Here is a 14534-nt window from a genome sequence, read left to right as displayed (position 1 = left end):
AGTAGTGTTCATTTATTGGTTGGCTGCATGCTGAATACTAAGTTACAAATATGCCATGCTTATTCTACAATAACCTATTATACAACAAATGATTAAAAAGTGGGTGCATAAGGAGATCAGGTTATTTTAACTCCTTTATATCATCAGAACCTATGTTTTTCAGTATGTTGTAAACAAACCCTCAAAATAGAGTTAACAAGATCTCAATAAATAAATTAGAATGCAAGGAATTCAGTCTTATTATGTTATTATTTTGAAGTTAAAGGAAACTTATTGATTTCAAAAGTAGCATTGTACAATTTTGAGTTTGAATTATTGTTTTACTACTAGTATGCTCTGGCTTATGTCTTCAAACAACATTTGAATTGTCTAAATCTAGCTTATGAAATTCAATATTGGTACATAATATGTTCTAAATTCTTGGTTCAAAGGACCAATGGATTATTTAAATGAAATAAAGATAATATTTGATAGATTACCAATGGTTAAATTTCAATTATTACAACCAGCTGATCACTTTTTCATTGCAGCCTAGCAAGTTTCTTATTGATACAATATTTGCCAAAGGAATGACAGTGTTAGAGTCAAAGAAACTGATAATTCCAGAGATTAAGGAACAATGTGGCCTTGACATTCCTGTACATAGGTATGGAACATAAAAGTATTACTACATATGTACTACGTGATAAAATATATGAAATTAATTTGTTCATAGTTAAATTTGTGTTGAAATGGTATAATTTTAATAGGGAGGTATTCATGAAGTGATTTTAAAGATTAATATGAAAGCACTTTATATAACTTTAAATGTATTTTCTAATATTTTAGTATGGATTAGTGTTGTATAGAAAATAGAAAAAAAAGAGGGTTGTTTGATTACAGTTCTGTACACATACTTGAAGATGATAAACATAATAGAAGCTTCAAATTTTAGTTTTGTTATTATCTATATATAAATGTAAATTGTGATAAAATTATGGTTAAAAATATAGTGTATAACAAAGATAATGAATTGATGTTCTTCAAAGTTATGTTATTGTAGTTGATTTTCTATATTGTTTAGATGCCGATTACGGAAGAAAACATGGAAGAATCCAGGTTCTATTTACCTTGACAACCAAGTATATGAAGATGATGTACCTATTTTTGCCAACTGGGAAATATTTTTACAGAAACTTGATGGTAAATAATCTAACAATATTTATTAATTTATATACATACAAATTATATTATGATACCCAGTTCCAAAATAGGGTTGGTATACTGCATAACCTCAGTCTTTCAGTCCAATGAAATTTTGATCTCATTTTTCTCAGGAACTATTTATTAGATCTTCCTAAAAATTGGTAGTTAGCTTCATGTAATCAGTATGCTGTACTGTGTGATGTGTTTAAGCATTTATTGATTATCAAACTCCTGTTAACAGATTACTTATATATTCTTCCATATAAATGCCATGTATGAAATTTTCATTGTTTGTTTTTCACAAGAACTACAAATTAGAGCTTCCTGAAATTTATTATCAAGCTTAATGTAAGCTTGCCTAACTGTGATGCATTTTCAGATTCAGCACTCATCAACTTCCTGTTCACTGAATACATATATACATGTATTGTTATACATAATAGTCACATGTCTAGTTCTATTTTTGTATAGATGAAGAGCAGATGATATCATCATCCCAGTTAGCCATCTTTGTACGACAATGGCACCCAGCAACAGTAGAACTAGAAAATTTCAAGGAGATATTCTTAACCCAACAAACAGTCGAGGAACTCAAGTCAAAGGTACATATAATATAATATAATAAATCATAGAATATCTGTATTGGTGATACAGATTTATTTCATTAGAAAAAATGCTTTGAGGAATTTTCAGTGTGTCTTAGATATAGAACTTCCACCATTAAAAAAAAAATTGAATTTAACAAAAAGAAAAAGAAAACAAATATATCAATGATTAGTGACTATATTTCGTGAATGGAATAATTACAAAGTGTAAATGCTCTGGCACCATTCAACTGACCTTGGCCTTATTTTCATGGATTTTTAATAACGTTAGATTTATGTTTTATACTTGTTGTAAAACCTTTATCTTAAAGACTTTCAACAGAAATTCAATTGTATGTGGTCAGTAAAGCAGGAGAGACATATCAGTATGTTCACTCTTTAAATTCAAATTGAAATTCACATATTTTTTGTCCCTTGAGCAATGCGTTGCGGGGGACATAGAAATACTAGGCGTCCGTCAGGTCTTGTTAGCGCTCTTGCATGTACAATTCTTGCCAGATTTTTATGAAACTTATATCATAGATTTATATCAGCAATGTCTTGGACGAGTTCGAAATTCAGTGCCGACCAATTATATTTGAAAGAGTTATGCCCCTTTGAAACAATAATTATATGGAGAATTGCATTGCTAGAGCTCTCATTTGTTCAGTTCTCCGCCAGAATTTCATGAAACTTAAATCAGAAACGTTTTTATACGACCGCAAAAATTAAAAATTTTTTGGTCGTATATTGGTATCACGTTGTCGTTGTCGTCAGCGTCATCCGAAGAGAGATAGTTTCTGGATAATAACTTTAGTATAAGTAAATAGAAATCAATAAAATTTTAACACAAGGTTTATAACCACTAAAGGAAGGTTGGGATTGATTTTAGGGGTTATGGGCCCAACTGTTTAGGAATTAGGGCCAAAAAAGGGGCCCAAATAAGCATTTTTGTAGTTTCCAGACAATAACTTGTGTTAAAGTGTATGAATCTCTCTGAAATTATACCACAAGTTTCCATACTACAAAGGGATGGTTAGGATTGACATTGGGGGGTTATGGCTGAAACCATTTAGGAATTAGGGGTAAAAAAAGGGGAAAAACCAGGGTTTTTCTGGTTAAAGGACAATTGAGACAATTTAAAAGCAGTGTAAGGGAGGTAATCAAAATCAAAATCCAAATCAATTTAAATAACAATGTTTGATTACCTCCCTTACACTGCTTGTAAATTATGTATTAAGAAATGATGATTTTCTGAGATACTGACCATAACTTGAGGGAAAGAATTATTTTTTGGAATAAGGGAAAGGGGGGAGGTGAAAAAAATTGGAGGGGGACAATTTTTCTCATTTCAGATTTCAGAAATTAATAGGAAATTTCTTCAAATATTTTTTTTTTGGGGGGTTAATATTCAACAGCATAGTGTATTGCACAAACGCAAAAAAACGGGGTAAAATTTTTTTTTTGGGGGGGGGGGGGGGGGGTCAATTCGCATAGTGTTTTGCACAAAAGCAAAAAATTGAATATAAATTCAAATCATATAACCAATTTGAAGTTCTTTGACTGCAGTTATTCTGTGTCAGAAACCTATTATGTGTCAAAATTTAATTACAATCCAAATTCAGACCTGTATCAAGCATGAATATTGTGTCCATTTTGGCCCTAACTTTTCAGGGTTAGACATCTGTGGTCGTATACAGCTGCGCTCAGCGAAGCAATTTATTGACACTTGCGAAAAGAAGTTCTAATTAATTATTTTTAACGAGATATGCCCCTTCGAAATGTTAATTATAATGGAAATCACATTGCATTTGCTCTGAAGCCTTCATTTCTCTTAGATATTAATAAAAAGTCTTATAGCACAAAACAGAGTGCTTTTTATACGACCGCAAAAAAATTTTGAGGTCGTATATTGGTATGACGTTGGCGTCGTCGTCGTCGTCGTCGTCGTCGTCGTCCGTCGTCGTCGTCCGGCGTCGTCGTCCGAATACACAATGGTTTTCGCACTCTAACTTTAGTTTAAGTGAATGGATCTCTATGAAATTTTACCATAAGGTTCAATACCACAATAGGAAGGTGGGGATTGATTTTGGGGGTTATGGTACCAACAGTTAAGGAATAAGGGGCCAAAAAGTGGCAGAAAATAAGCATTTTTGTAACTTCCAGACATAACTTGTGTGTTAGCATATGGATCTCTCTGACATTGTACCACAAGATTCCATATCACAAAGGGTCAATGCTGGGATTGATTTTGGGGTTAATTGCCACAAAATTTTAGGAATAAGGGGCCAAAAGGGGGCAAAAAACAAGCATTTTTCTAGTTTCATGACTATAACTTGTGTGTAAGTGTATGGATCTTTCTGAAATTTTACTACAAGGTTCCATTTCACAAAGGGAAAGCTGGAATTGAGTGTTGTGGTAATTGCCCAAAACGTTTAGTAATAAGGGGCCTAAAAAGGGGTTTAAAATAAGCATTTTTTAGTTTCTAGACAATAACTTGTGTTCAAGTGTATGGATCTCTCTAAAATTGTATTACAAGGTACCATACCACAAAGGCAAGGCTGTTATTGAGCTTGGTTTGGGGGGAAAGGGGGGTGGGGGTGATGAATCATAAGGGGGGCCGGGGTCAAAAAAGGGGTAATTTTTTTTTTTCCTTTTATTTTTGTTTAAAATTTACATTTTAAGTTAGTTATTTTTTATCACGAAGAGAAAGTAGGAATTGAGTTTTGGGGTTAATTGCTCAAACATTTATGAATAAGGGGCCAAATATTGGTCAAAAATAAGGATTTTTTTAGTTTGCAACAAAAACTTGTGTTCAAGTGTATGGATCTCTGTGAAATTGTATTGCAATGTACCATACCACAAATTGAAGGTTGTGATTGAGGTGGGGGATGATGAATCAAAAGGGGGTTGAAAAAATGTGTGGGAGGTAGGATTTTTTTTTTTCCTTTTTTTTTCTTTAAAATTTTCCATTTAAAGATGGTTGTTTCAGATTTATATATGAAAGAAAATAATAATGATACGGTTATATATCATGAGGAATTGAAATTTAAAATTATGTATATTGGAAATTTAGGTTACATTGGAAAGTAATAATTGGCTTTGGTGGGGGGGGGGGGTGGGTGGTTATGGCTCTAATGTTTAAGGAATAAGGGGAAAAAAGGTTAAAAAACAAGGGTTTCCATTTTAATAGACAAATAATTGAGTAAAGAACATTATTTAAAAGCAGTGTAAGGTTGGTAATTCAAACTCATTTAAATATCTCATCTACACTGCTTTTAAATTATGTAAATTGGAAATTTGCCAATAACTTTATTGTTAATAAATGCATTGGAAATTTGCCAACAATTTTAGTGTAATAAACTTCATTGGAAATTTGCCAATATAAAATTTTGCTGATGAAGGTTTTTTGTTTACCTTTAGCCTTGACTATGAAGTCATTTTCTATTTTTATAGTCTTATGATGTAGTTGAATTATTTAATACTTTTATGATGTGTTTAAATGGGGTTTTATCATGTTTATGGTTGCAAATTTATTGTTTTAGTATAATAAACTCCATTTAAAATTTGCCAATAAAAAAATTTTTGTTTATTTTTAGCTATGATTATGATGTCATTTTCTATTTTACTTTTATGGTTGCAAAGAAATTTTTATTTTTAGATATTACTGTTAAATGATGCTGATTAAGGTTTTTGCTATGTTTAGCCATGACTATGATGTCATTTTCTATTTTAATATCTGTTATGATGTATTTAAATGGGCTTTTATGGTTACAAAGGAATTTTATTTTTAGATATTACTATAAAATGTTGCTGATGCTGATTAAGGATTTTGTTTATTTTTAGCCATGACTATGATGTCATTTTCTATTTTAATACCTTTATGATGTAATTTCCATTTTTAGATATTACTGTTAAATGATGCTGATTAAGGGTTGTTTGCTATGTTTAGCCATGACTATGATGTCATTTTCTATTTTAATATCTTTATGATGTATTTAAATGGGCTTTTATGGTTACAAAGGAATTTTATTTTTAGATATTACTTTAAATGTTGCTGATTAAGGATTTTTGTTTATTTTTAGCCATGACTATGATGTCACTTTCTATTTTAATACCTTTATGATGTATTTAAATGGGCTCCCATGTATTTAGATTTTTGATTATTTATACATGTTACCAAATTGGTCCACATTGAACAAAAACAGTCCAAATTTCAACTTTATTACATTACATCAAACATTGAATTCTACATATTCTTTGATATATTGAAATTAACAAACAATTTAGTTTATGGATATTCCACCATAATAGGTAAATTAATTTTTTTCCAGTTCTTACACCACATTCATCCTGTGTCAGAAACCTATGCTGTGTCAAATATTTAATGACAATCCAAAGTCATAGCTGTATCAAGCTTGAATTTTGTGTCCATACTTGCCCCAACTGTTCAGGGTTCGACCTCTGCGGTCGTATCAAGCTGCGCCCCAGCGAAGCATTTTATTTTAGTTATTGCACTTGAACCTTGGATAGATAAAATATGTGTAACGTGGGGGACATTGGAACTCTGTTCTTTTATTAAAAGAAAGTCAAAATCTTTAACATCAAATATTATTTGTCAGTGAAACGATTACCATTGTAGCAGAAAGGTTATTAATTGCCTGGAACAACAGCTGATTGAAATTGAAACACATTGAACTGTCATTAGAATGGTCGCTTATTCAGCATGATGAGGTTGTATATTGACTTGTTTTGTATAAGATAATGCAATTAATAGATAACATAGAGCCATTCAGAAGCAGTTAGAAGATAACAGTTTCTGGAGGATCATTGTGGAAGCCGTCTGAATTATTGATTTTCTCTGTTTCAGATTTCAGAAGTTAGTGAAATTCCAGAAGAAAATATTGACTATGCCAAGGTATGCATTTTACTATGTTTATCAAAATATAACATGCTTATTACAAAGTTGTAACAATTAGTTTAATAAGAGGGCTGTGTGATTACAGCTCTTTACACATACTGATATAGCTGATAAACTCTAAAGAAGCTTTAAAATTTTATTTTGTTATCATCCATTAGCGAGACTTTTCACAAAACATCTTACGATTAAAATTGATCGTAAGTTAAACTAAAGATTTTTTGTGAAAAGAGCCTCTGTTTTTTTAATTTTCCATCACATGTTCATGGAGTGTTTCTAATGAATGGATAACTAGAAATGTCAGTAAATGGGTCAATTAGCTTTGGATAAATACAAAGCAAGCCCATCTATTTTATAAAAAGAATAATCTATTTCATGTCAGTGTCATGTATAAATGATCCACAATCTTGTCTAGAGCTTAATGTTTTGTTCTATGTACTAGTGTCACAGCAACTTGAATCATAATCTTTGTCTATAGCTTCACCAATTATGTTTTGTTCTTTAGGGGCGTGGCAACTTTCCTTGTGATGTCTCTCTACTGGAGATGAATACAGACTTAGACTGGAGTCCACATGCCACAACTTTAAATACATGGCCTCTATATATCTGTGATGATGGAAGTGTTCTGTTTTACAAGTAAGTTTGGAGCCTGTTGTTCAGTGGTTGTAGTTTGTTCGTGTGGTTCATAGGTATTTCTTGTTTCTCGTTTTTTATATAGATTAGACCGTTGGTTTTCCTGTTTGAATTGTTTTACACTAGTCATTTTGAAGCCCTTTATAGGTTGCTGTTTGGTGTGAGCCAAGACTCCATGTTGAAGGTTGTACTTTGACCTGTAATTGTTAACTTTTTATACATAATGACTTGGATGGCACTCATACCACATCTTATTTATAGTGGACTTATTTTTATAGGTCATTTGGGTCTGCAGGGAAAAAAAAAGAAAAAAGATTATAGCTTCTTTTAAAATAAAGTGGCAATCATATGTCAAATTATAAGAAGAAAATATGAGCCGTTAGAACTAGTTATAGCAAAGACTCTCTAAAATAGTAATCTACAGTGGACTACAATTTGATTAACTCAAGTTAATAGAGTTTAAGGATGTTCGCTCGTCTTGTTTTTGATTTTTTGCCGGATATTCGGAATCCTCTGGTTTTATCCATGTACTGCCATTAAAAAATTTGCCCGATAACCCTACTTTTCTTTTCATAATTTTATTATACCCCACGCAACAAGTTGCGGAGGGTATAATGTTTTTGACCCGTCCGTCTGTCCGTCCGTCTGTCCGTCAGTTCTGTTTCTTGTCATCGCAACTCCTCTCAAACCACACAACAGAATTTCACGAAACCTTTTTAGATAATAAGGACATACTATGTAGTTGTGCATATCGACAGGAAATTACGGTTCAATTCTTTTTCTAGAAGTTTCGACCCTTTGAACTTATTTACTTTAATGTACTACTGCAACAGTTTGTCATCACAACTCCTCTCAAACCACACAACAGAATTTCATGAAACCTTTTCAGATAATAAGGACATACTACGTAGATGTGCATATCGACAGGAAATTACGATTCAATTTTTTTTCCAGGAGTTACGCCCCTTTGAACTTATTTACTTTAATGTACTACTGCAACAGTTTGTCATCACAACTCCTCTCAAACCACACAACAGAATTTCATGAAACCTTTTCAGATAATAAGGACATACTACGTAGATGTGCATATCGACAGGAAATTACGATTCAATTTTTTTTCCAGGAGTTACGCCCCTTTGAACTTATTTACTTTAATGTACTACTGCAACAGTTTGTCATCTCAACTCCTCTCAAACCACACAACAGAATTTCATGAAACCTTTTCAGATAATTAGGACATACTACGTAGATGTGCATATCGACAGGAAATTACGATTCAATTTTTTTTCCAGGAGTTATGCCCCTTTGAACTTATTTACTTTAATGTACTACTGCAACAGTTTGTCATCGCAACTCCTCTCAAACCACACAACAGAATTTCATGAAACCTTTTCAGATAATAAGGACATACTACGTAGATGTGCATATCGACAGGAAATTACGATTCAATTTTTTTTCCAGGAGTTATGCCCCTTTGAACTTATTTGCCCAATATACTACTGCAACCTTTTGTCATCGCAACTCCTCTCAAACCACACAACAGAATTTCATGAAACTGTGTAGATAATAAGGACATACTATGTAGATGTGCATATTGACAGGAAATTATGATTCAATTTTTTTTTCTTACACTTATTTTATTTCTCCAAGGACAATGTGGGGACGTGGGTTATGTGAGCGCGCTCACTAAGGTTCTTTCATTGCATATAGTTTAAAAAGCCATATTTGAGAACCTTATAAAATCCTTGTAAATTTTTCATTGTTTTTGAAAGAAAATGAGATGCCAATGTTAAATTATGAAAAATCTAGAGAGAATCATTTCCCGCCAAATTTTCAATGGCTTATATCTTGAAAACAAACACACGGACCCTTTATTTTTTTCTGCTTTCTAAATTCCTTCATTTATATACTATCAATTTATAACAGTCTTTTAAAAAGCTTGTTATTTTGAAACAGAGTAGCGAACATCCTTAAATCGAATTGTTCGAGTTGCTCTTAAAAGAGGGACGAAAGATACCAGAGGGACAGTCAAACTCACAGATTGAAATATCATTTTTACCTTTTTCACCAGAGCCAAGTTCAAGTAGAAATAATAAATGGAAAATCGGTTTCATCAAATTTCAACTACTGTGTAACAAATGGAAAAATAATTTATTTTTTATGCCCCACCTAGGGGCATTATGTTTTTTGGTCTGTGCGTCTGTTCGTCCGTCTGTCCAACTGTTTGTTCTTCAGTCTGTCCTGCTTCAGGTTAAAGTTTTTGGTCAAGGTGGTTTTTGATGAAGTTGAAGTCCAATCAACTTGAAACTTAGTACACATGTTCCCTATGATATGATCTTTCTAATTTTAATGCCAAATTAGAGTTTTGACCCCAATTGCACGGTCCACTGAACATAGAAAATGATAGTGCGAGTGGGGCATCCGTGTACTATGGACACATTCTTGTTTTTACCAAATCACAAAAATAGGCATTTATAGATATTTTTGTTATCAAAAATAAAAATGCTGTCACCCTTTTTGATTATTTTATATTTGGCTATACAGCGAATCAACAATAAAAAAATGTTCATTTCTATGTAAACTCTTTAAGCCAGGCATTTTTCAAAACATATTTCATTTATTTTGAGTTTTAAATGTTTTACTTTTGAATTGTCCAAAAATAATACCTGAAGTCTTACAGCTTCTCTTGGTGATTATCTATAAATTAGGAGATTTATTCATGTAGACATGAAGTGATTTAGAAAAAAAATTGGAATAAAATTAGATGAATATTGAGAGACAAGATTTTTGCTTTGCATGTTTATAGTGAAATATTTAGAAATCTTTTTAGAAACCTTTTAACTAAAGAAATCGCATTTTAGGGATAAAACAGAAAAGCCAATGGAACTGTCAGAAGAACAGAAAAAAGAACTACAACAAAAAGAAAATGCAAGGTAAATGTTGTTTAGGGCAGAAATTATTTAGTACTGCTCCTTTGAACCTTCTGTACATGGTACTCAGGTAAAGCACTAATCAGATAACTAATAGGGTTTGTTAGAATACAGTTTGCCTACAGCTAATTCAAGTTAATTTTGTGTAGTGAACTATGGTATCAGAAACATTGTCAACCACTTGAATATGTAAACTGACCTTGATGGTCAATGCAAACATTGGAAAACATAATCTGTACTATTCATTTAGCAAATAACTTTTATTTCATATTCAGAAACATTACATTTGTCAAAAAAAAAAAGTAGATGGCTTTCTATAAGACTTATTTTAAGGCAAAGAATTTGTAACAAGGCTGTATTTCAGACTTTTACTCAATAAACTGCATTTGAATATAAAAAAAATTATAACAGTAGCATCTTTACATTTAGATACAATCAACTAGCATTAATATGTAAAAAGTGATGAAAAATCGCAACTTAAAGTGTTAAGTTGCAACTTAAAGGTGGCAAAAATGCAATTGCAATATCTCAATATATGCACTGAACTTTGTTTAAAAATGATGTGATAGGCCTAATATTTTCATCTAGTAAATTTCAAAAACTGGAAAATTTAATTCTTGTTCTTTAATCTCTAAGTTATGGATGTTAGTTTAAGTTATAGAAATACTTGCATAACTAATTGGAGCCATTTTTATTTAAAGGTTGAACAGAACTACTGCCAGGACGACATACTCACCTAGGAAAGAAAAAGCTTTGAAGATCTACACAGATGACCATCCGCCTAGCAGCAACAATAAAACTTCCCCAGATCTGGACTGAAAAGTGTTAAAACCGATAAATTTTTGACTGGTTTCTTATTAATTGTTTAATTGGTTTATTAATAGAATTATAATCTTCTTTAACTGAAAGAGTTTCAAACAGATGTAATTGACAGAATTTCATACTGGGTTTAGATAATGAAATTAATCTGATATAGAAATGCACAAAATAGATCAATAATGGAGAGATAAGATAAAGTATTTACTGTGGTAATGTTTTTCTTGGTTGAAAAAAATTCTTTGTTCATGGAGTTCAGTGTTACAGTAAATGGATTAAGTGGTCATTAATGTTGTAAATTGTAGCTGATTTTAAATTGTGATAAAAGACTGGAAAATTACTGTGGTTGATGTCAATTTAGGCATCAAAGAAAAATTTACCAATCATCATAAACCAGAGAACATTCATCTAATTTTAGCAAGACATAGTTCAAAAAATTGTGCAATGTTGAAACAAAAAATTTTCCAGGCAGATTTAATTTAAGGTGAATTTGATTTCAAGTCACATGAATCAAGTTGTTTCTATTCATTAATATTTAAGATTTTGATACCACTTAATCTTCAAGATAGTTGTTGAACATATAATTGATTTATTCTGTAAAGCTAGTGGGCCATCTTAAGTGAAGTATGTTGTCTTGCAATAGAAAAGAAAACAAGTGTGAGGTAGTTCCACCAAAAAATTATGCATAACCATGTCCTAATGATGTAAAGATTATTACAATTGTAAAAATATCTTGTATAAAGTTTTTATTGTTAAGAATGGATTGTAAAATCTTCCATTTGTTATTTTTATTTTCACAGCTTTACAAACACATTTTTGTTTGGATGTGTACAGCTGCAATATCTTTATTTTATCAGTAAGGTTTAAAGGACTATAAGTACTGCATATAATGAGAAAAAAATTCAATTAAGCAAATTATGTATGTCAATTGAAAAAGTATTAAGTACTCCATAATCAAGAGAGGTCAAATAAATTATGCAAGCCTACACTAAATACATGCAGAAAATAAAAAGATATGCCCATCATCACATGTGCTTTCAAAGGAAAAGAGAGAATTGCTTTTTAATTGTTTAGTCTGAATTTATGATAATGTATTCAATGATTCCATTCTGATTTGCATATAAACTTGATTGGTCAATAAGGTAAAACACACGGATGAAAGTTATTTTAAAAATGTATTCATACTATGTTTTGAAATTGAATTGACAAATTTAAAGAAAACCTACAAATAGGGAAGTTACAAAAAAAACTTATATTTAAAAATAAACAATGCTTACAATTGTTAAAAAGTACACTATATACAAGTTGCATTATAAACATTTTGGTTGCTATGAGATATGATAGTAATGACTGCGATGTTGTCTTTTTCAAACGTACCATTTTTGTACTTTAAAGTTTATCTGCTCTTCAATTAACAATAACTCTGAGCTTTCAAAACTTGTGGCAGAACTGGTCAACAAGATCAGAAAATTACTGAAATATTTTTCTATTTTTTTCTGAAGGAGAAACTTTGTTTTAATAATTTTGTGGTAATCCGTAAATTATTTAACAAAGATTACACTGACACTTTTCATCAAATCTGTCTGCATTTATTTAGATTTTATTTAAGTCAGTTAAGTTCTCAATTGACATATCTATAAAAAAAAATTGTTGATAATTCTGTGAAACTTTTTTTCCATGTAATATTTTCAATTGCTAAATTAAATCACATAAGTGTAAACAGTATTGGTATTGTTGGGTTGTGTCTTTAGACGTTTCTTGATATTCAGAAAATATCAACCAAGATTTTCATTTGTTACATTATTAATTATAATATCTGTTTTGTTAAGGTAATTTTAAGTTATAAGGTGCTGTGGGGAAAAATTATTAAGAATACTGAACTGTAAATTATTTCACAATTGTAAAAAAGCCAAATATAAATACATGTTCTTGTTTTTTTCTTGGGATTGTATATATTACTACATGTATACATCTATCCAGTGTAGAATATATCTACATTGGCTGTTCAGATTTCAATGATTTTGAATAAAAAATATCTATAAAATGTACAGCGTTGTCATGGTTTCTATTATAGGAGGTTCCCATCGCACTATCATATTTATATGTTAAGTTAGCTGTTGAAATCGCATCAAAACCCTATTTTGGCATATAATTTAGATAATTGACATCATAATGAACATGTGTACTAAGTTTCAAGTTGATGTGACAACAAGTTCATGTACACTACCTCAACCAAAAACTTAAAACCTGTGATTGTACTGGTTCAAATGATCAGTGAACAGAGAATGAGATCAAAACAGTAGCAGATAATTTTAAAAGTCCATATCATAATGAACATGTGTACTCATTTTCAAGTTAATGTGACTTCAATTTCCCGGTAAAGTAATTTTGCAAAAAAATCGAAGATTGACATCATAGCAAAAATGTGTATTAAATTCCAATTTTCTGTGACTACACTTTGATTGTATATAAACTCTTTACCGGTTGTGTATACATGAGAAAAGTACAAATTTAGGAAATAAGATGAGAACATATTGAAATAAGCTATATTGGTAAAATCGAAATACTGTAAGTTCATTATTTTTTGTGGGGATTTGTGTCTGTAGATAAACTACAAATTTAAGGGCATCCGATACAGTTTCAAGGGAGTTAACTCTTGGCGGGACGTTAAGCGTTCGAATTGCTGCAAAACGTCACTTTCTGTGGGACGTCAGTCGTGTAATTTTCCGTAATAAGAACGATATTTTGTAAAATCGATGCTCCAATTTGTGTTTCTCTAATTTAACTTTTACGCCCTTAAGATTAGTGTATTTAATTCTAACGAGATAAAAGTCTAATAAAATCATAGAAAATTAAACACTTATTACTGTTTCTGCTGTTCCTCGTTTGAGGCTTCTGTGATATCTTCAACAAAATATCGTAGTGAAGAATCTCAAGATGACTGACCCTTTTGGTGTTTCTAATATAATGCATGTCAATTATCATTAAGCCCCCGCTGTAGCAGAGGGGGCATTAAGTTTTACCCTTGTCCATCTGTACGTAAAATTGCTGAATTTTTCGTTTCTGTTCTCCAACTTAAGTTTGCCTCAACCAAGTGTTATGAAACTTATATACACAATATGTATTACCTCAAAACTCAGATCAAGTACAAATTTGGGTAGCGTCACTTTAAACGTTCTTCAGTTTTGTCCCATTATAAATTTATATGACATGTCAGCAGGGGCAATATCTGTGTCCCATGGACACATCCCGTTATTTATCTTTATTATCATTCATCATTACTGATCGAATTTTGATTTGGATCTGATTTTCTGCATTTTATGACAGCACAGAAAAGCAAAGTCAATATCAATTTGTGTCAATGATCTTTATAAAATCTCATATCGAAAGTTCAGGTAGCCCAAATACCCAGTTTTAATCATTGAAATCCCTTGTATAAATAAAATTTATTACACACTGATGGCCTTT

At 31.2% G+C, this 14534-nt stretch overlaps 1 protein-coding gene across 1 annotated transcript in view; it reads left to right on the top strand.

Annotated features, from left to right (window-relative positions):
* The window catches only part of LOC127724476 (ubiquitin carboxyl-terminal hydrolase 47-like), a 54163-nt gene extending 41049 nt beyond the window's left edge, over positions 1-13114 (top strand). Inside the window, exons 28-34 of the mRNA XM_052231454.1 lie at positions 531-646; positions 1064-1182; positions 1657-1787; positions 6640-6687; positions 7193-7323; positions 10182-10253; positions 10952-13114. Coding sequence (XP_052087414.1) covers positions 531-646; positions 1064-1182; positions 1657-1787; positions 6640-6687; positions 7193-7323; positions 10182-10253; positions 10952-11069 — 735 coding nt within the window. The 3' untranslated portion in view covers positions 11070-13114. The remainder of the gene's footprint in view (positions 1-530; positions 647-1063; positions 1183-1656; positions 1788-6639; positions 6688-7192; positions 7324-10181; positions 10254-10951) is intronic.
* The last annotated feature ends 1420 nt before the right edge of the window (positions 13115-14534 follow it).

This window comes from Mytilus californianus, unplaced genomic scaffold, assembly GCF_021869535.1.
Source record: "Mytilus californianus isolate M0D057914Y unplaced genomic scaffold, xbMytCali1.0.p SCAF_14, whole genome shotgun sequence".
Taxonomy (NCBI): Eukaryota; Metazoa; Mollusca; class Bivalvia; order Mytilida; family Mytilidae; genus Mytilus; species Mytilus californianus.
The sequence above is the reverse complement of the archived record's forward strand: the minus strand, read 5'-3'. Positions and strand labels throughout refer to the sequence as shown.